General features: G+C 41.9%; 1 protein-coding gene across 2 annotated transcripts in view; it reads right to left on the bottom strand.

Annotated features, from left to right (window-relative positions):
- XPO4 (exportin 4) overlaps positions 1 to 26,343 on the bottom strand; it is a 76,771-nt gene that overhangs the window by 44,010 nt on the left and 6,418 nt on the right. For both annotated transcript variants that reach the window (XM_042838925.1, XM_042838926.1), the window contains exons 2-4: positions 11,960 to 12,065; positions 6,934 to 7,075; positions 6,537 to 6,675 (exon numbers count right to left, since the gene is read on the bottom strand). In XM_042838925.1, coding sequence (XP_042694859.1) covers positions 6,537 to 6,675; positions 6,934 to 7,075; positions 11,960 to 12,065 — 387 coding nt within the window. The remainder of the gene's footprint in view (positions 1 to 6,536; positions 6,676 to 6,933; positions 7,076 to 11,959; positions 12,066 to 26,343) is intronic.

Raw genomic sequence — 26,343 nt, 5'->3', positions numbered from 1 at the left:
ACCCCAAAATAAAATAAAATTAAAAAAAAAAAAAAAAAAGAAAAAAAAAGATAACCAACAATAATAATAATATTAAGCTAATCTCAGCTAGACACTTACAGTACAAAAAAAGTAGTTTAAAAAGTAAAAAAAAAACCAACAAAATATATTCTGAATCAACAAAAGCAAGCACCAGGAAGAACCAACTGGATTTCATCTATTTTATCCTGCCCAAATGAGCCAACTGGTGGAAAAAAGCTGTAGAGCAGGGACAGGATGATAGGAATAGGACCCACAGCTGCAGATTTGTGCTGTCAGCAGTAAGGGACTAGCTGAGCTGAGCACCCCTTTCCTCCCCACTTTACCACCACCTGCAATGACAGATGAGTGATGCACGGTTAACACACCACATCTACAGCAGCACAAAGGCCAAGATCTAGCTTCCTGGGGCAAATGAGAGTAGCCACGCAAATAAACCCTCTGAGAGTGAGCCGAGAAAGAGGAAACCAGTCACTAGGGGCCACAGGAAGATGATCTTGTGGCATGTGAAGTATGCAGACTTTGGCCAAAGGGAAAAGGAAAGCCTCTACTAATAGCCAAAGAGGTAAGCTTGCTGGAGTTTAGGATGCAAAACATGCTTTCTTTTGTTTCTCTGTGAAGCAGGAATCAGAAGGGAGAAAGAAAAGTAAACCGCATCAAGCAAAGTGAAGATCTGCAAACCATTTATCTAGAGGTAACATATTTTCTCCAGGCTCTTGTCTGAAAGGCACCAGTTGGATCTTCATTCCTACAGTAGTTGCGTGAACAAACCCAAGACCTCCCATTTAATTCAACACACTAAATAGTGAAGACTAGCCATGCAGCTTGCCATTACTATTACCCAGCAGCAGAACTAGAGGATGATATATACTTAGTTTTGGCAGGTCATACTTCTGGCAAGTGCTCTTTGGTAGGCAGGGGTCCCTTTCTCCCCTGACTCTTCCCTGTACTCACTCCTGGCCCTAGTCCCCTGTGCTTGCCTTGCTGTCAGGATATGCCAAAAGACCTGTGGTTGTCCAGGGCAGAATTGCTTAGAAAAAGAAACCAAAGGCTTAGGAAGGAGAAGTCAGGTTGTTCCTATGTAGACAGACAGTCTATTACTAGGTGTTCTGTTTTCAGAAAGGCGGTAAACCCCTGAGAAGGAATAAAGACCAAAAAGCACTTCTGAAAGATGCCTTTCTGATATCCATTTATTTGTACATCACCACAGTAATAAAAGAAATAGGTGTAACACATGGAAAGGTATCATTTCTTCCTTTCCAGTAAGGCCTCCACGTCTACACATCTCATGTGATGTCTAAACTGATGCAACTGCCTTGGACACCATACACAGAACAGGGGACACACACATCTCTCCTCTGGATCTTGCCTCCTCACTTTACAACCCATTGAAACCCTAGCTGTATTGTAGAAGATAATACTGGGAGCCATTAATTTGTAATATTGAAGTTATTAAGCAACCAAGCTGGAGTACTGTTGTATTACATATCTGGCAAAGTAGATTCTCTTTCAAAAGAGAAATTGGAGACCTTTAAAATGCAGCCTGGTTGGTTAATACAGAGCACTAAAAAAAAATAACTTGTTTTAAAGTTCTTTTACAGTGTTAACCTTGTATTTGGAGTTGTTTCAGGATGTCTAAGATTCCCCAAACCATTTTAAAATGCGCTAGCTTAGGCCTTCATCAGCCACTTCTCAGAAAAAAGGAAGCAGCTTAAACATTCTCACTTACCATCTGGTTTTTAAAATTCAGTATGTTTCCAGGGTAATAAGGTTTACAGGAAAAGATAGTACCTTTATTGCAACAAGAGATTTAGCTGAAGGCAGAGGTGATCTGTGTATGTGAAGGGGAATAGTACACAAGGTTTGGTCAAAATTGTCAAAATATAGAAGCCAAGAGAGCCACTCAAACTCTTATCCCACCATGCAAGACAGCAACATTTAGGCAAGGATCCAAGAGTAAAACTCCTCTTTGAAACAGAAATAAGACCCGTAAATGCTAAGCAAACACAATTAGTTATCTATTTAACCATTACTACCAACATTTACTTCATAGAACCACAGAATGGTCTGGGTTAAGAGGAGACCTTAATGCACATCCAACCCCCTGCAGTGGGCAAGAGCTAGCACTCACCAATCAGGATGCACAGAGCCCCCATCCAACCTGGTCTTGAATACCTCCAGGGATGGGGCATCCACAGCTTCTCTAGGCAGCCTGTGCCTCACTGCCCTCACAGTGAAGAGTTTCTTCCTTATATTTAAGTCTACCCTTACAACCCTACCTACCTTTACAACTTATGCCTTGTCCTATCGCTATACCACCTGAAGAATCCATCCCCATCTTTCCCATAGGTCCCCTTCAAATATTACAGGGCCATAGTAATATCTCCCCGGAGCCTTATTTTCTCTGGGCAAAGTGAGAGTTCAGCCTTAAAGTGAAAGCCTTAAATTTCATTGAAGATGAATATCAAGAATTCTATTTATTTGTATTTCCCTCCATTGCTCAGATGAGATCCACATCACATTCCCATGCAGTTCTAGGTAACATGAAGCATCTGAATATCTTCTCTAGTTTGAGTGTGAACATCAGGAAGCAGACAAACAAATTTGTAGATTTTAACAGAGAAGCAGTTGACAGGATCCCTGGTGTTCTTCAAAGAAGTCTTGACAAGCCTTGCACATTGTAAAGAAAAAAATAGGCTTCAGGTATGGAGCTATATAATTAGGATATATCCTACTGCACATATCAGTGAGCCCAAAAACACAGCTTCAAATGCTTTCCTTATTCTCTATCAGGTCTGCAGTAGTTGGACCCATTCTGTGTCCATCTACCCATATTCTGGAAGAATTCAGACAAAGTCCATCTGACTGCGTTTGTGTGCAGACCGCCTCTTCCTCCTGGGAATCAGCCACCTAGCTGCCAGGATTCATAGAATCACAGAATCACAAGGTTGGAAAGGACCTACAAGTTCATCTATTCCAACCCTAATCCTATCACCATTGCTACCACAAGCACTAAACCATATTTTGTACCTCCTCATCCAGCCACCTCTTGAACACTGCCAGGGACGGCGACTCCACCACCTCCCTGGGCAGCCATTCCAGTGCCTGACCATTCTCTGAGAGAAGAAGTTCTTCCTTATGTCTAATTTAAACCTCCTCTGGTACAACTTGTGGTCATTTCCTCAGTTTGTTGCTGGGGATAAGAGGCCAAACCCCTCCTCATCACAACCTCCCTTCATGCAGTTGTAGAATGCAATGAGGTCTGCCCTGAGCCTCCTCTTTTCCAGACTAAAAAGTCCCAGCTCCCTCAGCCACTTCTCTTAAGACTTGTGCTCCAGACCCCTCACCAGTTTTGTTGCCTTTCTCTGGACACATTCCAGAACAATTCCTGTTCTTTTGGCAAGAACGAAGACAAACTCAGCCCTTCAGCTACGCGAAAGCACTGTATTCTAACAGAAACAGAAAAGTCCAAGAAATTGAAGGTATTTACAGTTGAAAAGAACTTGGCTCACACAGTTCTTCAAGATCAGTGACAGGAAACATGCAATTCATATTTTAAGACTGGCCCATGATTTTGCATCGACTGCCAGAAGCTCTGTCCCCCAGAGATGAAGACTTTGAAAAGAGATGCTGGAATTCGATTTGGAACAAGCTGACAGCCTGTCTCTTCTGATCAAGGTAGCTTTTATTGAAGCTCAAGAGGAAGGGAAAACAAAACCAGAAAACGCCATGCTAATCTTTATCCTTCCAGAGGTTTACTACCTGAAGTTATTCATAAATTAGCAGGTAGCCAGATCCTCTGTTCTCTGTGTTCCCTTCTCAAACAAGAGGTCACTTTCATAGGATCCATAAAGGTCTACACTGTGGAGTAGCAACAGCAGGAACCAATATTCCATGTTCAAACCCCAGCTCTAACCACAAGCTCTTCCCATGCTTGCAGCATTACCTTTCCTTAATGCCCTGTTATTTTCCGAACAAGTACACAGTGTTCCACTATTAGAAGATTACTCAGTTCTAAAGCCAGCTTTTTTCTTCTCCAGTTTATTTTCTTCCTCTTCTCTCCCTTTCATTTTTCATTCTCAGCAGTTCATTCATTAGTCTTTCTCATGTCAGTTTGGCACATTATTCAACATACCATCAAGTTCCATCCTCAAAATGCATCCATTCCCAAAAAATATTTTTAACCAATGCTAGAGAAGATATCAAGCATATCAAACCCTACAAAAGAACACGAATGCAGAAGGCAGTAAAATATGCAGTTTTCCTCTTCACACCCACATTCAGGACCTGACCCTGTCAACACGCTACTGACAAGTCATGAAAATGTCATGGAACAGAAGTACCTAACACAAATAGAACTGGCACAGGTGTCTGTCAGGAGCTGGGCAGTGCATTGCAGGGAATGGAAAAGATGAAGTACTTCACACTTATGAGATAAAGGGCCAGGTAGCTTCAGAGCCAGCAGATGAGAAAACAAGCAGGAAACACAAAAGAGAGTACTCTGCATTTCTAAAAAATACTCTAAATTTCAGACTACTCTGTAAATTAAATAACTACATCTTCACATACAGACCCAGGTTGACTACATTCCTTTTCTTAACAGGCCAAAAAGTATTTTCTCTACTGTGGTGAAAAAACACATTCTCCTTTTCAATACCTTCCCATCCACTCTTCTCCCTTACCCATAAGCCTGACTCAATCTCAGCACCTGTAGAAAGCCACTATCAATGGCTAAGAGCCATATTTGAAAGCTTTAAGCATTTTTAACCACTATGTGACTTACTGCTGAGCTCACATTATTTGTGAGCCTCAGGCAGGGGGTGGAGAAGACACAAAGCAGGCAAAAGATCAGAGAAGAAAGAGCAGAAGTCTGGGAAGGACACAGAAAGGGGTGAGGAGGATGGACACAGAACTGGGAGTCACAAAGGTGTAACAGGCCTACAGTTGTATTAGCATATGGGAAGAGATGACACTTTCTAACCAAGATAATTTTAATACTCTTCCTAAAACTTGAGCACAAATACTTCACAATAACTATGGAGCAAATGTTGTTTGTGAAAGGGGTGGATAAAGGGAAGTGTGGTCTCAAGCAGCTGGTGGCACTTGGAGGAGAGCGAAGAGCTGCCCCTTTCCCCAAGCACAACCCACTGCAATGCATCGGGCAATGTATTTACAGCTGGTAGCCGTGGTGAGCTGCATGCTGTGCTCAGTGCAGCCTGCCTGCAAATCAGTGCAAGCACAGAACACAAGTGCACAAGTAGGGCTGGGCAAGAGTTAACTCAGAGATGGCTTCTCTGTGAATATGCAGGGTGCTATCTGCTCCCTACTTGTGTATTTTGGAAGGGCAGTAAAATCTACGTAAGCACACACACTGGCAAGCAAAAAGTTTCTGAAAACGTCAGTTGTAACTCCATTTTAGAAATAAAATTACATTCCCTGGAAAAAAGCACAACTAAGCACTGTTCTTCTAAACAAATACCCATTTCTATCCAAATTGCACAAACCCAAAAAGCTGAAATGTTCTTGCTAAGGTAGCTGTAAAAGTAAGGTTTAGAAAAATAACCAAAATTTCCACGTCCTGGGGAGATGCCACTTGTGCACAGAGGTGACGTGCTATTTTTAGGACCATGACATGAGCTGCTTTACTTCTTGCACACTTTGATCAAATTTTTTGTGTTAAACATTTGTTGCTCACATCCAGCACAACTGCTGTTCCAAACACACCAGTCAGTCCCTCAAGGTTTGGCTCATCTGAGAAAAACTTCAGTTAAAAATTTCAGCACGGATCTACGTAATCTTTGATTTGCATTTGGCAGGAAGAAAATCACCTCTCTTTAATCTCTAGCTTCATGCCTCTATTATGACCTATTCTAAACTTATCTCCTGGCATAGCAAATGGCATTTCACTAAATGCAGAGATAGATATTGGACACCTTGTTTCCACTTTGAGCTCCCTCTGGAAGGTAACACTTACCCCAGCAGTATGATATTAAATCTAGAGTAAGTTTTCTATTTCCACTCCCTGTTTTCCCTCCTCGCACCCCTTTCTCTCCACCTACCCAGGGAGCACAGAGGCCCCTGCCTCTCACTCACAGCCCATTGCGACAGCTGAGCACAGGAGGGTGCAGTGCTGCACAGATGGAAGAAGGACAGGGAGAGCAGTGAGCCTGCCAGCAAATGCAAAATCCATTTTAGATCATGTTGTTTTGTGAAAGAAACTCACAGGAACAACAACAAATCAAACAAACAACAAAAAAAAAACAAAGTAAAGCATATAGTCAGAGAAAGCTGTTCCCTCTAATATGCAATATAACTGCCTAGCAAAGAATTACACATACTACCACTAGTTCCAAGACATTTTTATTCAGAAGTTTCAGACTTAGTAAATGACTGCTCAGACAGTTAATTACTAAACTTCACTTTTAGATAAGAAAAGTAGATTTTTATCGTCGCTAAAGGACAACATATGCTGCTGTTACAGATTGCTTAAATTTTGAAGAAAGGATAGAAACACTTACCACAGTGGGATTACCACTGCTGATCAGCTGGCTGACTTCATGAAAGATGCTTTTGCAGTCGATTGATTTGTCTAATGATCCCCGTTTCACTATGACCGCTACTGCCAGCAGAATCTGCTCCCGAACATACTTTTGAAGGCTGTAAACAACATTGTTAACAATATTTGCAAATAACTTTGGAAATCAATGATCAATCATATTTTAGATGCACTTTTTCAAACCTTTTGTGTGAATGCATAAAGGCAAACTAACAACTCTATGGAATTCAACCAAGCAATAAGAAACTGAAAGAAAAGTTAGTACTGTAATGGTCTTCTGCCAATACCCTTACAAACAAAATGAAAACCAAGACTGCAGGCTGAATCCTATACATTTGGCAGCACTTTTCTGTACTTACTTCGGCCTTTGTAAGACATAGGTTAGAAGGAATGTGCGCAGTGATTCGATGCTAGTTTTTTCCAATAGAATCCATTCCCTTACAACTGCTTCCATTATAGCTGTAGCAGCTTGAAAAAGAACATAGTCCACTTTACTAGTTTCTGTGGGGAAAAACAAAAGTAATTGAGTGTCAGGAGTATCTATTTACCTTGCATCTATTTCTAACAAAAACAATGGACTCTGAATATTACATAATTATTAAATGAAATTTTGTTACGATGAAAATGAAGATTTATACCTCAAAAGAGGCAAAAATAAATAACTCAGTTATCAAATTGCCCGGTGCTATCAGAGACTCGGGGGAACAAAAGCAGGTTACACCAGGAGACTGAGCTAATGATCAAGAATGGGAGTGCTAATATAACTGTAGAACAAATACATGTGACAGATTTAGTCACAGGATATTAAGATTTGATTAAATTGACAGGCATGCCAAAATGAAGACTCCTCTATTATCAAAGAACTTGCCTTTGGAACCAACAGTGCATAAATTACATGTATCTTACGAATGGCAACAAGAAGCAAGCTCACTTAAGCTTTAAGGGAGCGTTTGTGTTTTATTACAGAAGCAAAAGTTTCACAGACTGGTGTTTTTAACATTTTCTACATTCAAACTTCCACAATTATTTTCAGGTAGTCAAAATGTAACTTCCTTACTGAAGTGTAGACATCATTAACCCTTACTATCTGAATATCTGACTGCTTTGCATATAGGTGGGCTAAAGGCACTAGAGAATGATGTTACCAAAAAAAATGACTGTCTAGGAGGCTACGAAGAGAAACCCCAGAATTTGAATGTGATTTATATGATGATAGAAAGCAACTACAATTTTTTTGATCCTTCACTTTTGAAAATTTTAATTTCATAGAATCATAGAATGGCTTGGGTCAGAAGGGACCTCAAGGATCATGAAGCTCCAACCTTCCTGTCACATGCAGTGCCAACCTTCTAATCTAATACTAGACCAGGCTGCCCGGGCCCCATCAAACCTGGCCTTGAATACCTCCAGCAACAGCGCATCCACAACCTCTCCGGGCAGCCTGTGCCAGCACCTCATCACTCCATTGGTAATTTAGAAATAACCATGTAGAGGGACCTTAATAAACTCAAAAGGTGGGCCCATGTGAACCTAATGAGGTTCAACAAAGCAAAGTGCAAGATTTTGCACTTGGGTTGAGGCAATCCCAGGTATGTATACAGACTGGGAGAACAACTCCTTTAGAGTAGCTCTGCTGAGAAGGACCTGGGGGCCCTGGTTGATGAAAAACTTAGCCATGAGCCAGCAGTGTGCACTTGCAGCCTCAAAGGCCAGTTGTATCCTGGGTTCCAACAGAAGAGGGGTGGCCAGCAAAGGGTCCCCTCCCTTAGTGAGGCCTCAGCTGCAGTACTGTGTTCAGGTCTGGGTCCCCCAACAGAGGAAAGATGTGGAGCTTTTGGAAAGGGTCCAGAGAAGGACCACAAAGACGATCGGAGCGCTAGAGCACATCTCCTATGAAGACAGGCTGAAGGAGTTGGGCTTGTTCAGCCTGGAGAAGAAAAGGCTGTGGGGGCACTTCATTGCAGACTTCCAAAATTTACAGAAAGATTATAAACATGAGGGAAATAAACTTTTTACATGAGTAGATAGTGATAGGAAAAGGGAAAACGGTTTTAAAAGGAAGGGAAATTTAGAGTAGGTATTGAGAAAGTTTACCACGGAAAGGCTGCCTGGAAAGGTTGAGGATGCCCCATCCCTGGAGGTGTTTAAGGTCAGGTTGGATGGGGCCCTAAGCAATCTGATCTAGTACTTGACCTAGTGGTTGGCAACCTGCCTGCGGCAAGGGGTTAGAACTTGATGATCCTTGAAGTCCCTTCCAACCCAAGCCATTCTATGACCCTATGATCTCAGTTGCCAGTTCAAAACATTCTGAGTCTACAGAAAACATACAAAGAGCATTCAGAAAAAATGTAGTTATGGGGTGGCAAAAACATAAAATAAAAAACAAATTAAAATTCCAGAACTAAACATGGAGTTTGAGCTACGGTGGGCAACAAGCCAGCACTAGAAAAAACTGCATTTGCTGAAGAAAGCCTCAGTCATGGGATGACAGGCTTTAAAAACTTTCTTACACTGATTATATACACACAAGCAAACAATACACATTCCTTTATATGCAAGTTCTATATCCCAGATAAAAGCATTCCAGCAAATTGGATGCTAAGTGATTTAATCAGGCTCCAAACCCAAACCCTCCATGGTTTAAACATGCTAAAATCAAAATAAACCTCCTTTAAAATCTACTAAGCTTAATTTGGAAAACAACAAAACCACTTAATTGAAAGATTAATGTGCATGTCTAACAATAAATAAATATAAACCTGCACAGGAATTTTAATTTTGGCTTTTTTTGTTGTTGTTAACTTCTGCATCTTTGGTTTCTCAAACTGCCCAAAGCACATACAGAAAGAAAACTCTTGTAAAAGAAAAAAACAACAGAAGAAGATGGAATTTCTCCTTTGCGTCAAGTACCCCAGATGCACAACTGCAATCATTAACAGCACAGACCTCCAGCACCGTGTAAACTTATAACCAGTCAGTGCACTGTTATTCTCTACATGAAGTTACTAAAGAAAGACAGGACGTGCTTTGCCAATACATTTAACAGCTATAAGCTTACACCAGAAGAACGTAGAGCCTCCTGCTTCCTGGGTTCAACTACAGGTTTCTAAATAAACTGTATGGCGGTGGCTGTTCTCCTTTCCCTTACGCTATCCATCTCTGTCGCTTTCCCTGCAGGGCTCGTACACTCTTCTTTCCATGAATGCCATCAACATCCTTATCACTCTCCACTTCCATTCCAATTCCTGCCTTGACCACTCCTTCCTGTTTCTTTTTTAAAGCCAGCACCTCTGGTTCCTACTCATCCTTACCTGCTCAGACCCCTTCAATCAGCAATTCTTTCTGTCTGCACTGTATGAACACTTACTCAAAAAGCAAAAAGTCTGGGGGAAAGTTCTTCAGTTCTGGGTCTCAGTATCTCAGCTGCCCACTGGAGAAAACTGAAAGGAAAAACCTGCCCCACCTAAAACCACTGCTTTCTCAATGGTGATAGCACATGATCAGTTTAAAGGTGTAATGTTTCTGGGCATCCAAAAGGTGTTCATAACAAGAGCACATTCCCTTCAATCATTTATATTTCAGAAGAACAACTAAGAAAAATAACTATCACTGCAGACATTTTTCATTATTAATGCTACATGGTACTTCTCTGAGGACAAGATGCAGCAATATATCCCTTAGCACACATAATATTGGCACATGTATTCCATAAATTTCCATTACTTCTGATTAGTTACAAGTACATCTCTTAATAGCCACTGAAATGTTCTTCAAACAAAGTTATTTACACATGTTCCGCTGCCTTTGTAAAATTATTTAAAATCAATGTAAGGAAGAAAAAAACCCAAACTCTTCTGACTCGAGGCACAAGCGTGGTTACAGCCTTCAGGACCAGACAAAGTCCTACTGTAATGCACAAAAACCTTAAGAAACGTATTTGTAGAAAAATGTTTGGTTTGGAGGAGGGCATAGGAAAGGAACCACACCCTGCTCTATGTATGACAGAATAATTTGACAGCAGAGTAGATGGACTGCATTAGTAACACTACAATATTCATGAATCATACTTCTCTAATGCAGTAAAATTGAAAGCAACTGTTAAGAACATCACAGAATGAAGTAGAAAAATAATCTTTTCAGACTTCAACATTTCTGTTTATGACAGCAAATTATTTGAAATGGGAAGTTGCTTTCTGATTTTTAGGCATGGTTTTTTAATTTTTATTTATTTAATTTTTTATTTATTTATTTATTTTTAAATTTTTTAATTTTTTAATTTTTTTGTGTGTGCATTTCCACACATATCAGCTTTCATCACCAGGTCTCAGATCCAGCTTTCCCTGAAACTTCCCTCCACTCCCCCCAGCACCATAAATCTGACCAGTGCTGCAGCGCTAAGCAGGAATACATGCTCACTGCACCCGGATTTTTTGAATTATTTAGCTGCCAAACTAAATAATAATTCTCTATAGGGCCTGTAAGAATAGATTTATTTTTAAATACTTGAAACATATCCAAATTTGCACCATTTCCATAGAAACCTATGATTTTTTTTTTATTAAGAGTGACACCTACATACTTCTTTCCAGTCTCTGTGCATATAATCCCACAAAATTTTTTTACCAGTACTCTATTGCCTCTATCAGGCAGACAGAAACTTTTCTTTAACCATTTTTTTAAAAATAGTTGTGCTGTTAACAGCAACTGACATGTGCAATCCAAAATAGTTTATTGTTATGTACAACACCAGTACAAAATCTGGCAGAAGGACACAAACTGTGTCACTGCTTGATACAATGGGAAGCATCAAGCAACCACAGTACAGGCAGTTCTGCAAATTCCACGCATTATCTAGCATTACAATACAAGATATAATAGAGACAAGTTTAATCTGTTAAACTTATCAGTTCAGGAACTTCGCCGAATGAAGCTGCACCTCACCAACCACAAAGGCACCAGAAACAAAACCAATGGCAGCAAGGGGCTTCATCCTCCCCATCACAAGACTCTATTTAAAGCAGTCCTGGCAGCTCTGCAGGCATTTAAGCCGTAGTTTCAAGCAGACTTTGCACCAAACCTAATATGAAAAGAAGCAGCCTTGCCTCCTTGCAACTTCTAACTGCTGCCTCCTATTCTTCTGCCATATTTGGGTACAGACATTGACAAGCTGAACCTGAAACAGGTCTCTGTTCACGTGCTCGCCCTGAAATGCTATGACTACTGTACTGAAACAAGTAGATGAAGTGTGAAATTTGGGAAAACAAAAACAAAAAAGAACCCATGCAAACAAGAAATATCCTTCATCAAAATCAAACCTGATGTCAGTATTCCCAGCTACAGAACATAGTTCTAGTTACAAAAACTGCTCAATTTGTTAAAACTTACCCAAGATGTGTTTGCAAACAGCAAATGGTGATTTTGATTTTCTAAATGATAAGAATATGTGCTCGGCATGTTGGCGTTGTTCATTATTGACCATGGAAGGTGGTGCCTGAAAGAGAAAAAAACAACTTTACTCATACTAAAAACCAGTTACACTACAACCAAACTGTAGATGCATGAGCAATAGCACAAACTTTAAAGTATCTGCCTTGTTAAGTATCAAAACCTTGGTAAAACTGCTTCTTCTGTTCCACTGTATTCACATTGTGTGCATGTAAGTGTGGCTATCAAGACATCAGGCAGAGAGTGAGTAATTCTATTTATTATCTTCCTAATGATGCTTCATTAGGAAAGAAAGCCACCCCTTATTTTGCCCCCAAACCAAAATAGCACTGTGCACCACTAAGGTTGCCAAACAAGTTCACAGTCACAAAACACTATTTTTGCTCTAGGTCTACATTTGTTTTAAAAGATATGCTCATACCGTAAATTCAGGGGATAAATAATTCTTGCCTATGGCTGTTATAAAATAGCGTATTAGCAGTAACATACCACCCTCTAGTGTTTAACGTTAAAGTTGACACTCTAAAGATGCCATGAGGCCCAGATTGCAGAGAGGGGTACATGTTTGGGATGGTGGCACCACCGCTCCGCATGACATATGGGGCACTTGGCTGCTCAGTGCCTCCTGCCTCTCACCACACGGAAGCCAGCTCCATGTTGTTTCCCAAACTGAGTCACCTCCAAATAGAGCATGAAACTGAACAGCCACCTGGATCATCACAAGGTGGGCCGTGGTCTGGGGAGCACAGCTCACACAGACAGCTTATTGCATGGAGGGCCGCAACAGCCCAAAGGCAGAGCAACCCACAGAACACCAGCCATTCACAAGCCCGTGCTGTTCTTCCTCGGGCTGCATTAAAAGAGGAGTGGCCAGCAGAGAGGTGGAGTGATTGTCCCTCTCTACTCAGCTCTTGTGAGGCCCCGTCTGCAGCACTGCATCCAGGCCTAGGGCCCCAGCACAAGAAAGACACAAAGCTCTTGGAGCGGGTCCAGAGGAGGCCACTAAGATGATCAGAGGGCTGGAGCATCTCTCCTGTGAGGAAAGGCTGAGGGAACTGGGCTTGTTTAGCTGGGACAAGAGAAGGCTCCGGGGAGACCTCATTGTGGCCTTCCAGTACTTGAAGGGAGCTTATAAACAGGAGGGGGAACGGCTATTTACAAGGGTGGATAGTGATAGGACAAGGGGGAATGGTCTTAAGCTGAGACAGGAGGTTTAGGTTAGATATTAGGAGGAAGTTTTTCACTCAGAGGGTGGTGATGCACTGGAACAGGTTGCCCAAGGAGGCTGTGGATGCCCCATCCCTGGAGGCATTCAAGGCCAGGCTGGATGTGGCTCTGGGCAGCCTGGTCTGGTGGTTGGTGACCCTGCACATAGCAGGGGGTTGAAACTAGATGATCATTGAGGTCCTCTTCAACCCATTCTATGATCCTATGATTCCCTTTTGCCATTAATATTCCCCAGCGCCTGCTATTTGGGATTTATCTGACAAGTGCACGACAAAAAATGCACACATGGGGAAGTAACACAAGGCAGTGTGAGCTGCAGCCTTCAAGAAAGGAGCATGCACACATGTGAAGACGAAGGTCTTGCATAAAGCCTGGTCAAGGTGATACAGTATGTTGCTGTACCTCAGCTGGGCTTCTGAACTGCCCATGTGAATGTCGTCCCTGGCCATCCCAGCACTGTACGTGAGCTGCCCTGCTGACTTGTACAGCTGCTCTTGAAACAACAGCACAAAGACCCAGGCATAAAGACGGCGGTATTTAACTTCAGAGAAACGTTTTTCAGTTAATAAAGCACCTGTAATTAATTAATTAAACCTGATTTAACTACTTCCATCCTTCACAAGACAGCTCAGCCTCACCACCTCTGGAGATGCGATCACGGCACCTGCCCACATCCTCTTTGAGGTCAGCAGCAGCACCCACCCACAGGTATCAAAGCTGTTCCACGGGAAACACTTCTTTATACCCACAATAACTAAAAAATAACTCCATTTCACATTATTTCAACTCTTCTTGTTCTCTGAAATCCGATTACAGAAGACCTCTAGCACTTTGAGAAGGCAGAAGTATTGTATTCCTATACAAATTTTAAAAACAGTCATAATTTAGTTCTACATTATGAATATAGACTCTCAAAACCATGCAGAAGACAGGAGTGCTCGGCAGTCACCAGAGGGAGCCTACGGCTCACAGCCTCCTGCCTTTGCTGTATGCACCAGTATGTGTTTTTTTCTTTGCTGTATGCATCTGCGCTAAGAATATTCTCAAGCCCAGTTAATCTAGGGCTGTCAAAGAAAATCCAGTATGCACATATGAGAGTGGTGAGGTGCTGGAACAGGCTGCCCAGAGAGGTTGTGTCCCTGGAGGTGTTCAAGGCCACATTGGATACGGCCCTGGACAGCCTGGTCTAGTGTTAAATGGGGAGGTTGGTGGCCCTGTATGTGGTGGGGGGTTGGAGATTCATGATCCTTAAGATCCCTTCCAACCCAGGCCGTTCTGTGATACATATTCTGCACACTCAGTTTCTCTTTATAAGAGCATTAAGTGAGCTGGCAGCTTTCTCCAGCCTACCCACTGTGCTTGAAAGCACCCTTGCCTCCCCCCAGTGTAAGAATTTTTAAGTATTGTGCACATTTACAGAAATCCTCTACTTTCTCCAGGCAGTTGTGAAAAATCTTCCATGCAATTTGTCTACCGGTAAGGAGTGGGGCCTGTCCTCTACAATATCTTTATTGATGACCTGATGAAAAGGGCACTGAGTGCACCCTCAGTAAGTTTGCAGATGACACCAAGTTGGGTGGAAGCGTCGATCTGCCTAGGGGTAGTGAGGCACTACAGAGAGATCTGGACAGGCTGGATGGCTGGGCTAAAGCCAGTGGAATGAGGCCAAATGCCAGGTCCTCCACTTTGGCCACAACAACCCCAGGCAATGCCTGGGGCAGAGTGGCTGGAATACCTGAGAATATTGATTGATGCTTGGCTGAACACGAGCCAGCAATGTGCCCAGGTGGCCAAGAAGGCCAATGGCATCCTGGCTTGCATCAGAAACAGTGTTGCCAGCAGGAACAGGGCAGTGATTGTCCTCCTGTATTCAGCTCTGGTGAGGCCGCACCTTGAGTACTGTGTCCAGTTTTGGGTCGCTCACTGCAAGAAAGACATTGAGGCCCTGGAGCGTGTTCAGAGAAGGGCAAAGAAACCAGTGAGGGGAATGGAGCACAGGCCTTATGAGGAGCGGCTGAAGGAGCTGGGAATGTTCAGTCTGGAGAAGAGGAGGCTCAGGGGAGACCTCACTGCTCTCTGTAACTACCTGAAGGGAGGTTGCAGTGAGCTGGGGCTCAGCCTCTTCTCTCATGTAACTGGTGATAGGACTGGAGGGAATGGCTTCAAGCTGCACCAGGGGAGATTCAGGCTGGACATTAGGAAATGCTATTTCTCTGAAAGTACTCTTTCCAAAAGAAGAAAATACTACTTCTCAGTGCCCTGAAAGAGTGGTCAGGCATTGGAATGGGCTGCACAGGGGTTGGTGACTTCACCACCTCCTGGAGGTGTTCAAGGAACATTGTGTGGAGGGACGTGGTTTAGTGAGAGCTATTGGTAATAAGTGTATGGCTGCACTAGGTGATCCTGTGGATCTTTTCCAACCTTGGTGATTATATGATTCTATGACTCAACAAGAAGAAGAGAAGATGGGGGCTTTGCCTTACCTTCTCACTCTTCTTAGAGATCATAAATAATAGCAATGACTCTCAATGGTTTTCAGAGAGGTGGTAGATGCCCCGTCCATGAAGACATTCAAGGTCAGTCTGGACGTGGCTCTGAGCAACCTGACTGAGCTGTAGGTGCTCTTGTTCTGCGCAAGGGAGTCTGACTGGATGACTTTTAAAGGCCCCTTCCAATTCAAATGATTCCATCATTTTTTCCACCATCAGCAGCAAGCAGCCCAGTGAAAAACTCCCTTCAGTAAGAGCCCAAATCACCAAGGCAATCCCAGATTTTGGATTTCTTATTGAACACGAATTTTTCATTTCTATCTTAAATTCCATTTTTCTCCTCTTCTTCTGATGGTACACCAATTTAAATGTCGTCATTTTTAACTGGTGCCATGAGAAAGGATAGTGCAATCAGAAAGGAATAAAAGGGCTACACATTTGTTAATACCTTACCTAGGCAGAAACCAATTAAAGCAAGCAAAAATTACAAATAATTTCCAGTAATAATTCACTGCATATTGAAAACAGGAGAGTGGTAACTTCAAGAAAAATCAACAGTCCTTTGAAAAAAATAAGCACGAGGAAACACTGGCTGAAGGTGCACTTGGAAGAAATAAGGGGTTAAAAATGAAGCATTTGTTTTAAATACAAGTAGTCAGGTTGCAGATAGGGAATCCAAAGCCACGTGTTTGTATTCACAGCACACACTTAGTACATGCATTTCCTAAGCATTTCCTAACTCAGTAATATACCTTTCAAAAAATATAACTAAGATTCACCACTGACAGAAAATGCCAAGCAATGAAGGCAGTGAAGACACGAGAACCAGCTGCAATCTTTGTAAGTCTGAAGTGGGAATATTTGCCAATAGTAGGCTGAAGAAGTCACACCACATTCACATTTGAGGTCTTGTCAGCTTTTTCAGACCTTCTCCTTACTTCTGAGGACTTGCTGAAGAAAAGAAGAAAAAGGTGCAAACCTCCTTCCCTCTTCAGTTAGGCAGGCAATTTCATGTTGAACAATACAGATAGAAAAAACATCACTTTTCTGATTAAGAAAACAATGTTATTTCCAATATGCAAAGATCTTCAGTATCAGAGACTTATGAATCGCTTCTAGACAGTGACAGTACCTTACAATTAACACTTCTAAGAGTCAAGTGACAGTGATACTACTGAAAAAATCAACAACTGAAGAGATCCTTAAGTATTACTTATCCAATTTGCACTTATTTCTGCATCATATTTTTTCAAAAAAAAAAAAAAAAAGCAAAAATAAATCACCCATGATTATGTAAAAGCAATTAAGAACAAAATGAACAAAACGTATTCCTTGCAGATGGAAAAATTTGCTAGAGACAAATTCTACTTTTTCACAGATTTCTGCTATGGCATGACAGCACAGAATACAACCAATTGAGCATCCTCCTGCAATTACCCAGAGGGAAATGGGCAAATTAGCACAGCATAAAGAACAATCATGTCCTCCTCCAGATTTCACTGCTTTTTAAGAGAAGACAGGAAAAGTGCACTGGAATGTTTTAAGCTGACACCCACAGCATTTCCACCTACAAAAAATGTCTCCTATGAGCAGCACAGCCTCAACACTAGAAGCATTAAGAAAAAGCAAATATGCCTGAGCAACTTCTCTTGTATTTAAAACAGATCAAATTACTTGTACCTGCTACTACTGATGCCAAGAAGAAACTGTCTTGCCAAAGGCAATGTTTATGTCTGCAAGAAAAGTAAATCACAACCTAGACAAGGGTAGAAATAAGAAACTTGCTATTCAGTGCGACTTCATGAAATTGACCCTGAACTCCCCAAGTGAGCTTCCCTAGGTACAAAAGGGCATCTGCCTTCCCTGCAGTCGAGAGGGAAGGTAAAACTGTTCCCTAACTGCAGCCTGTGGGCCATTATCATCTTAGAAAAAGCAATTAAACAACATTAGCTGTTCTTCCAAATGGTGCCTAAACTCTGCCAGAGGGATGTCTGGAAGCCTAAAAAAGACAAGAAACTGAATCTGTACCAATATACAAGGATAAGCAAGAGCCACCCAGACAGCAGGGTCACCACTGGGTTGGGACCATGCTGACAGCAACCACTAGGCAAGGCACGGAGTGAAGGAGCCCAGATGGCTCACCAACACCTCCCTGCAAGCAATGGAGCTGAGCAACACGGAGCCATATGCAAAGCAGAGAGATCGTGAGCAATCCTGCAAAGCATGTGCAGGAGAATACCATGTGACAGTGAGTATGAGCAGAATTATACAAGAGAAAGCAATATTTTTGAGTAGTGCACATGCTGCGCTAAGGGAAGCTAAATATATTGTTCCATCCATGTAAACAATCATTATACAGATCTAAGTAATGAAAAGTCTTAACTTACTGTGCTCAACACTCCCTCCTCTACTACCAGATCCAAAGAAAACCTTTTGTCTCTTAAAAGAAACTAGCAAGATCACCTTAGGAAATTCACTCTTCTATGTAAGCGAATATGCATTTTTTCAGAAAAATGAGATTCCAGAATAAGAACATTTATGTTTAATTGTACCAAAATCATGGCAAGCAACATCCCAACACCACATCATCCTGCCTGCTGTGGAGTCAATCCATAGATTCAGTCTCCAACCTGACAGTTTACAGTTTTTTCCTACCATCACAACACATTCAATAACCATCATCTACATTACTAAAACAGTTAACAGAGAGCTCAAATACAATAGTCAGGCAGACAGCTGGATGACAGGCAGTGCTCCTCTCCCAGCTGCTCACCTCATGGTCCAGGAAAAAACCCCTAACCACGCAGGGATGCCCAGCCCACCTGTGGAGAGGCTTCCACCAGCCAACAGGTCAGGCTGCACAGAGATGCGTGGCAGCAGCATTCAGTAACCACTCCACAAGTGGATGAGACATTTGTGCTGTGGGCACCAGGCCAGGAAGCAGCTTAGACAACAGGTACTGACAGCAGCTTCATCTGTCCAGTTCAGATCTGTCACTAAACAGAAGTGAAAGCCCTGAACAACAGCTAAGTTAATGCAGAAAAACCTAGCTAGCATAATAAACAGTGACAAGATCTGGTGTCATCGTGATGAGCTGGAGTCAAAATAGCAGTCCAAGGAGTGGTGACATGAATTCCCCATCAAAGAAAAAGTTCAAGATGCCCTCAGTGGGTAAAGTGATACGCACTTCTTTTGGGATAGGGAAGGGGTGATCTGGATTTCTTGGAACCCAAAGAGACCATCAGCTCTTCCTGCTGCATTATGATGTTGACTAAGCTGAAGCTTGAACTTTAAGAGTCAGGCCAGAGAAGATGACAACACGGTAACGCCAGGCCCCATGCCAGTTTGAAGACCATGGAGAACACTGCCAATCTAGGCTGGACTGTCCTACCATACCCACCACACGGTCTGGATTTAGCACCATCTGACTCCCATCAGTGAAAGATGCGACTGCACGAGCAACACTTTCCTATCAACAATGCCATCGTAGCAACTGTGAAACAATGGGTTACCTCCACTGGTGCAGAATTTTACAAGCACAGCAAGCAGATCTTGTTCATCACTGGTGAAAATGCATTGTTAATGGTTGAAAGGCAGTGCTTTGTGGCAGAGAATCTGCTCCATCACATAGTGTTACTGTGCTCACTGTGTCTGTTCTAGTTTCAATGGAAAAAAAAAAAATGGGAGGCATTATTTTCAGATCGACCTACACATGCTCCAGTTACTTCTTTTGCACTTGCTCTTTGGGATAATCCTTTACATTACAGCACTAACTCATTTAAAAAATTAAAAGATGAAGTTGTTTATGAAAATTGCCAAGAAAGATGCAATAGATGCCTTCTGACCAGATGTGCAATAGAAACAACACAGCGATACTAAAAAAAAAAATGCTGGATGAAAAAAAAAAAAAATATTCCCCAAACTGATTATCAGTTGAATTATTTAAACTTCAGAGTGCCCAGTATTTTTCAGTTTATATTTGGAACAAATGCATGACTGCTCAAGGAATTACTTCCTACACATCTGCTCTTCACCACCTTGCTTTCATGCAGACTTAACAATAGGATTTTTTTCTTCTCATCAGATTTAATTTTGTATTTTGCAGCTTAACGACATAATGCAATCTTCTGCAAGCAGAACAGAAGACACATTTTATACATTTACAAATATATCAAGAAAAAATCTTTTACAGTGAGGGTAGTGAGGCACTGGAACAGGTTGCCCAGAGATGTGGTTGATGCCTTGTCCCTGGAGACTTTCAAGGCGAGGCTGGATCACACCCTGGGCAACCTGAGAGCTGTGCTGTCCCTGTTCATTCAGAGGAGTTGGACTAGATGGCCTTTAAAGGTCTATTCCAACTCAAAGGATTCCATGATTCTATTCCATGATTGTGGTTGTGATAAGATCTATCCTCAGTTTTGCAATGGTCTATATTTATATACTATATATATAGGCTAATTGATGAGAGAGCCAAAGTAAATGATTACCATTAATATCAAAATGTCTTCTCAGATCAAGCTTCCTATCTAAGATAAGCAATGAATACTACAGAGATTTTATTTTTCTAGTAACAATTTGAGCCTCAAAGACACAGAACTACAAGTTCTTCCTTGAAATTAGCATCCGTTTACCTGCACAACACACCTGACATACATAATTTGTGATAACCAGTCTGCAGAGGAAACAGCCGTTGCTGCATGAGGACACAGCTCCCAGTGTTTATGCTTGCTTTTCAGCATCAAACAGGAACCCAAGACCTGCTGCTTGAAGAGTGAATAGGACTTGCAAGGAGGCATGGAAAATAAATAGATCTCAGCTAGAGGCCCCAAGTCCATTATCCTGGATGGCAGGAAGACTTAGATGGCAGGTTCTTAAACCACCACAGGAACTGGCAGTTAATTTACCTATGGCACGTTGCAGTGCTTCAGCAGAATTAGATCAGCTGGCAAGTAGAATATAACCCAACACATCCACAGCCCCTGAAATCACACCTGCACCTTGATGAGACTACTTGAAGATTCAAGTAGCTCAACTCTATATTTCAAATTACCATATGTATAAGATAGTATAGACAGGCTTAACTCAAGAATCAGGACTGTGATAATGAATTTGAGGGCAAAATTTTAAGTCAAGAGCCATTGTTGTGATCCTGTCCCACTACACACCAGATCATAATTACACTGCTGATGACACTCTTCATTTCCTAATGCTCACAAGCTGGGATTTACATTATGTATATAGCCTCTTTACTAGGCTAACCATGCATCGAATAATGCCAGCAACTGCCTTCTTAGTGAAGCAGAAGTGTTCTGGAGCATCTGTTTTTTCCCATTGCCCAATTTTCAATCACACTTGTTGAAGCAACAGCTATAACCACCTGTTTTGCAAGGGCAGTGTTAGTTTTCCTCACACACAGCCTTCTACAGCGAGATGGAGCAGGAGATCCCAGAGGTAAGAGCCACTGCTTGAACCTTGAGACAGAACAAGTTTGCAAACTCACATAGAGCCAGAAAAGCCTGTCATGGTTCTACAGATCTTGGTTACATTATCTGCAAGTAGTCAGCAGGGGTTCATTTGCAAAAGCCACTCACAACTCCTACACTGCTCATGCGTTAAAACTTTAGGATAAACACAATTATATCCACACTCAATTATATCCACCTCACACGTCTGTTTAGAGCTCCTCAAACTGACTAAAAGAGGCTGAAAGCACCACGCAGCTCTCAGTGCCACAGCCCATGCTACAGCAACTACTGACAGACCTACCTGGCCAAGGAGGCCAGTGCTCCTGCCAAGGACAGCAGGCACACAATGCGGGCTGCAAGGCAGAGGCAGCAGCGGCGGCAGGGCACCTACACAATGCTACAACACCTCTGCCAACACCCAGTTGGACATCACTACTCTGTGAAAGACTTAAACTGAGATAACGACACACTTCTTTGTTGCTCAAAGTTTGCTTCTCATCAAAAAAGCATTTCCTCCCACCAAGTTACAGAGGAAAGGCCTACATGTCAGCCAGCTGCCCAGCTCCAGAACTGAGGTTTTAGCACTTCCTTCTCCACTACCCTTGCTAACATTTCAAAACCTTTCCACCCCAGTATAGTTAATTTGAAGGAGCTGATTAAAAGAGACATAAATTTTAAAAGTTTCAAAGCACAACCCAGTTTGATATGGAAAACTCCTCTAGCTTCGTGTATTATCAAAATCACAAGCCTTGAAATACCAAGTGTTTTTACCAAAAGCTTTTAACTGTTATTAATGGAAACTTACAGACACACAGGTAAAATACACATGAGAAACAACACTCGTATCAGAAATATAACTACAGAAACACGAAATTTAGTACTACATACACTTTAGAACACAGGATGCCATTTATTTTTACTGCATTTTACTAATTTGTTCTGCTCTTGCACGCATAACTTGAACCATGTGTTACTGAAGTTTGTGTCTCTATTCATCCCCCACCTCACGTACAGACGGGCAGTCATGCAGTACATATTTGCAAAGGATCTTCAAAAAGCACTTCTATGAAAATAAAATCTTTTTCTTTAATATGCAGACATTTTGGGCTTCCATTTTCTTTAGGAGAGGTAATTTTTATAGACTCCCTTAAAAATAAATGTCCAAGTTCACTCCAAAAAACCAGGGTGCGTTACCTAAACCTCAAACTCTGAACAGTGCCAGGGCTCCACATGCTCACTGAAAAATGACTGCAAGTAAAATGTGCTTATCTTTACATACTTTTTCTTATTGCTGTTAAAGACAATGTTATTGTAACACAACCATCAGAATAGCTCCTGACACATTATTATGATTTCTTCAATACTAAAATGTTATATTTCTATATTCTCCGATAAACAATTCACCATCCTGAAGCTAACCCAGCTTCTGTTCTTAATCCCATTTAAGACAAACTCACACACTAACAGTATTGCAGCTAAGCCTCCCCGATTCCTCAGAAAGCAACATGTTTGGTTTTGGGAAGCTGGGTTTTGTTGTTGTCAACAAGTAGGGAAACCTCTATTCATGTTTTTCTCATCAGAAAAAGAGATATGCACATAATCTGTTAACCTCTTACATTCTCTCAATGATGATACAGGACTTTAGCCATCTAAGAAGCTACCAAAAAAGCATGGTTGATAGAGAACTCAAACAGAATCAACCTAAGGCCGATGTTATTAGTGAAGTAAGAGAAGAAGCCTGTGACTGAAGAGATGGTAGTGCTCACCTAAGTGTGAATGGCTGTAACCTTAAGGGGGAAAAAAAAATAAATGTATGATAAGTGCAGAAAATGGCATAAGCTCTGCGAACATAGGATCAGGGTAAAGTTTTTCAGCCACTGCTTTAACAACACACAAATTCAGCTTTAAGGCACCTAGTATCAAACCAGCACCTGTAGTCAAGTGACACAAGAAGGGAGAACATCTTTTTTCTTTTCCCCCAAGGCTGCAGTCCTGTTGCATCAGAGACAGATCCCATGGATCGGGCCTCCCATTTCAGGATCTCCAGTTACTCTACTACACACACACATACTCTACTCTACTACACACACATAAGTACACATACCCCGCTACAGAGGGCTTCTCATTAAGTCTACCACTGACAAGAGTACTAAATGTAGCTGTAAAATCAGGTGTGTAACACAAGAGGAAACTAACCAAGCTGTAAAGTGAGACTAACAGCAGAGAGATCTGCCAGGACCATGTCCTGCTGAGAGAGGTCCCCACGCTGGCCCACTTGTCCCATATCACCAACACGTGCAGCCTCTCCCTGTCTCCAGCCAGGCTGCACAACAGTCCGATTTATTCTGTCCTGCCACGTGATAGAAAGACTGCATTTCTGCAGCAATGGATCAGTGCATACCTACCACAGCCATCATGGGTTGCAGTTACATGACTGTTTCTGTTGTAAGGTTAGCATCTATACCGTTTGTGTAACTAACACCATTAACAATAATTATTGTTAATTGCAATATTATTATAAAAGGAGATCATAACTCAACAGTTTGAGCACAGGCCAACACACCAGCCTCAGGAGTACTGTCCCAACTGTCAGATCTTCAGACTCTGTATTAATGATGCTGCAACCTGCTGTGTGAACTCTGGAAGTCACCTCTGCCCTCCTTCATGTGAAAAATCCCAGCAGCTGAGATATTCACTTGGGATGTGAAAGAGTCAAGCTCCTTCCAAAGCAGCCTGAAAAAAAAACACCAATTCAATGTGCCTCAACCACCCCTCAGTGTCTTAAAAGCTACCAAATACCCGTTCCTGAAAAACTCTTCTCACTAAGAGATATCAAAAACATCTACGAAGAATGCTAGTGTTACCCTTCTCCTTCCTAGCAATGGGATCCTGGTCTATGCTAACAGTTGTGAACAGGCATTGCCTTAGCAAAACGCCAAAGCTGCAGCACCAGTAAGGCAATGTAGAGCTGGAGCCCTCCCTCCTCACCTTCCAGATATGCCACCTCCTTTCCACTACTAGTCACACATTACTAATGTTATCTCGTCCTAGCTTCGGCAACAGACAGGTCTTTCTGTAAGAGAAGTCCAGCTCAGTCCAGCTCACCAGAGTAGCAGATAACTAAGCCAACAAAAAGGCACGTAATGGTTTTCTTCACTCATTCGCTGCTGGACTTGTTTAGGCTTCCCTGACAACACAGCCAATATCTGCATGGCATTTACCAACCTGGGACTGCAGATGTTCTTCACCCTGGAAAGCCCTGTGAAACCTCAGGCTCTGCTGTCAGACAAATTCCATGGCAAAACACCTTTATGCTCCTTATTGATTTCACAGTCACAAAGGAAGTACATGCGACTCTGTGATGAGAGGCATTTTCAATGCCCCTACCATTTTGCACAGCATATAACACGACTGGATTGCAGGAAGAGAAATACTGAACACAAATCATGATACACCTTCAGTCTTTCTGAGTATTCACTTCCACAGTTCTGTCAGTTGTAAGCCAGTAGGCACCACTGAAGAAGCTTACCTGACTCGGAGTAACACAGGCTATAAAATCTCATTCACTTGCTCCTATACTATGCCAAATAACTTCAGATACATTTTCCATTAAAAATATAACAAAAAAAAACCCAACCCCATAAAATAGCCTGGATCTGAAAACAAGTTTATCTTGCTAAGGGGCTGAACAGCACAGTTTGACCAAAGTTTATTTTGGTCAGACAACCTTCATCTCAGTCAAGGTAGCAGAATTGTTAATAATGCAACGCAGCAAAAGTAATTTCAGCTAAAACAAGACAACTCTGTTTCTCCCTGCATCCAATTCCCAAACAGCCACACACAGTGGTGCACTGCTGCTTGATGTCTGGGCAAAGCCAAGAGCAGCACTGAACAACTGCCACAATGAGGAATGCATTTTACTAAGGGAAAAATGGAAGAAGACATGATAATCAAATCCCACCCTTGCATCAGGCCAGGAAATACAAGCAGAAGAACACTCAGGTACACCTAATCCAGACAGAATTTTCAGTAATAAAACCATGTCAGACATTCATGGAAAGGAATGTATTACTTAGGTGTTTGTGACAGCATCAGCTCAACTTAATTATCAGGAGGATTTCTCCCATCCCTCCATATGGAAAGTTGTTAATTAACTAATGAACACAGATTATTCCAACAAGGATAAGACTCAGGAAGCAGGTTAAAGGGAAGACAACAGTAGGTAGCAGCAGAGCAATTATCCAGATGGAGTCATCAGCTAATGAAGCTCCCCAATAGACAATTCCAGATGCAGACACCCAGAATTTTCATTAACAACATGAACTAAACATAAAAACATGTTAAAGCAACACTGACATATCCAACAAGCATGCTCTAATCACTAGCTCAAAAGATGAATCCTCCCCTCCTGAGCACGAAGAATCCCGTTTCACTAGATGCTGGGTTTGTTTGCCAAAGATCTCAGAACCAGCACCAACCTTCACATCCCTGTTCTCAATTTCTCACCCTTAGCACTGCGTGCTTTGGGTACACTCGATGCACGTTTGTTCACAGGTAGAAGTTTCATTAGCATGTTGTGCACTGCATGTTCTCATCTCCTCAACTCAATCTGAACTGTGAGAACTGTAAAATGCACCCACCATAGCAGTTCTCAAGCAAAAGGCAGGAAAACCATACATGCACACTGATGGACTCTAAGTTATTTAGTGCAATTCCAGAAGATCTGGACTGCTTGAGCATGGCTGAAAACACCACCTCGATGACCTGAAGTAAAGAAGTGTAATGTTAAATACTGTTAGGTATAATTCTGTATTCCCACGCTAAAAATCTACAACCATCTAAAGTCTTCATGCCCCCACACTACAGAAGAATGCAATTCTGGTCAGCACATCTTAAAAAGTGTCACAAACCTTAAATGCTACAGAGGAACACAGGGATAATTAGGGGCGTCTCCTACATGAAAAACTGACTGAATATAAAAGGTAACCGGAGAGTACAATATGGCAGAGAGCTACAAAAATTCAAGGACAGAAGAAAACCCAACTACTTGCTATTTCTCATAATTCAAGAATGAATTAGATGATCAAACAGCAGACTTCTCTGAAGTAAAACAATGTTTTGGGCTGTTCCCTCCCTCAAACAC

This window comes from Centrocercus urophasianus, unplaced genomic scaffold, assembly GCF_019232065.1.
Source record: "Centrocercus urophasianus isolate 14NV4802_14NV808 unplaced genomic scaffold, USGS_Curo_1.0 seq_9, whole genome shotgun sequence".
In the NCBI taxonomy this organism is placed as follows: Eukaryota; Metazoa; Chordata; class Aves; order Galliformes; family Phasianidae; genus Centrocercus; species Centrocercus urophasianus.
Note: the sequence above shows the minus strand (reverse complement) of the source record. Positions and strands in the feature narration are given on the sequence as shown.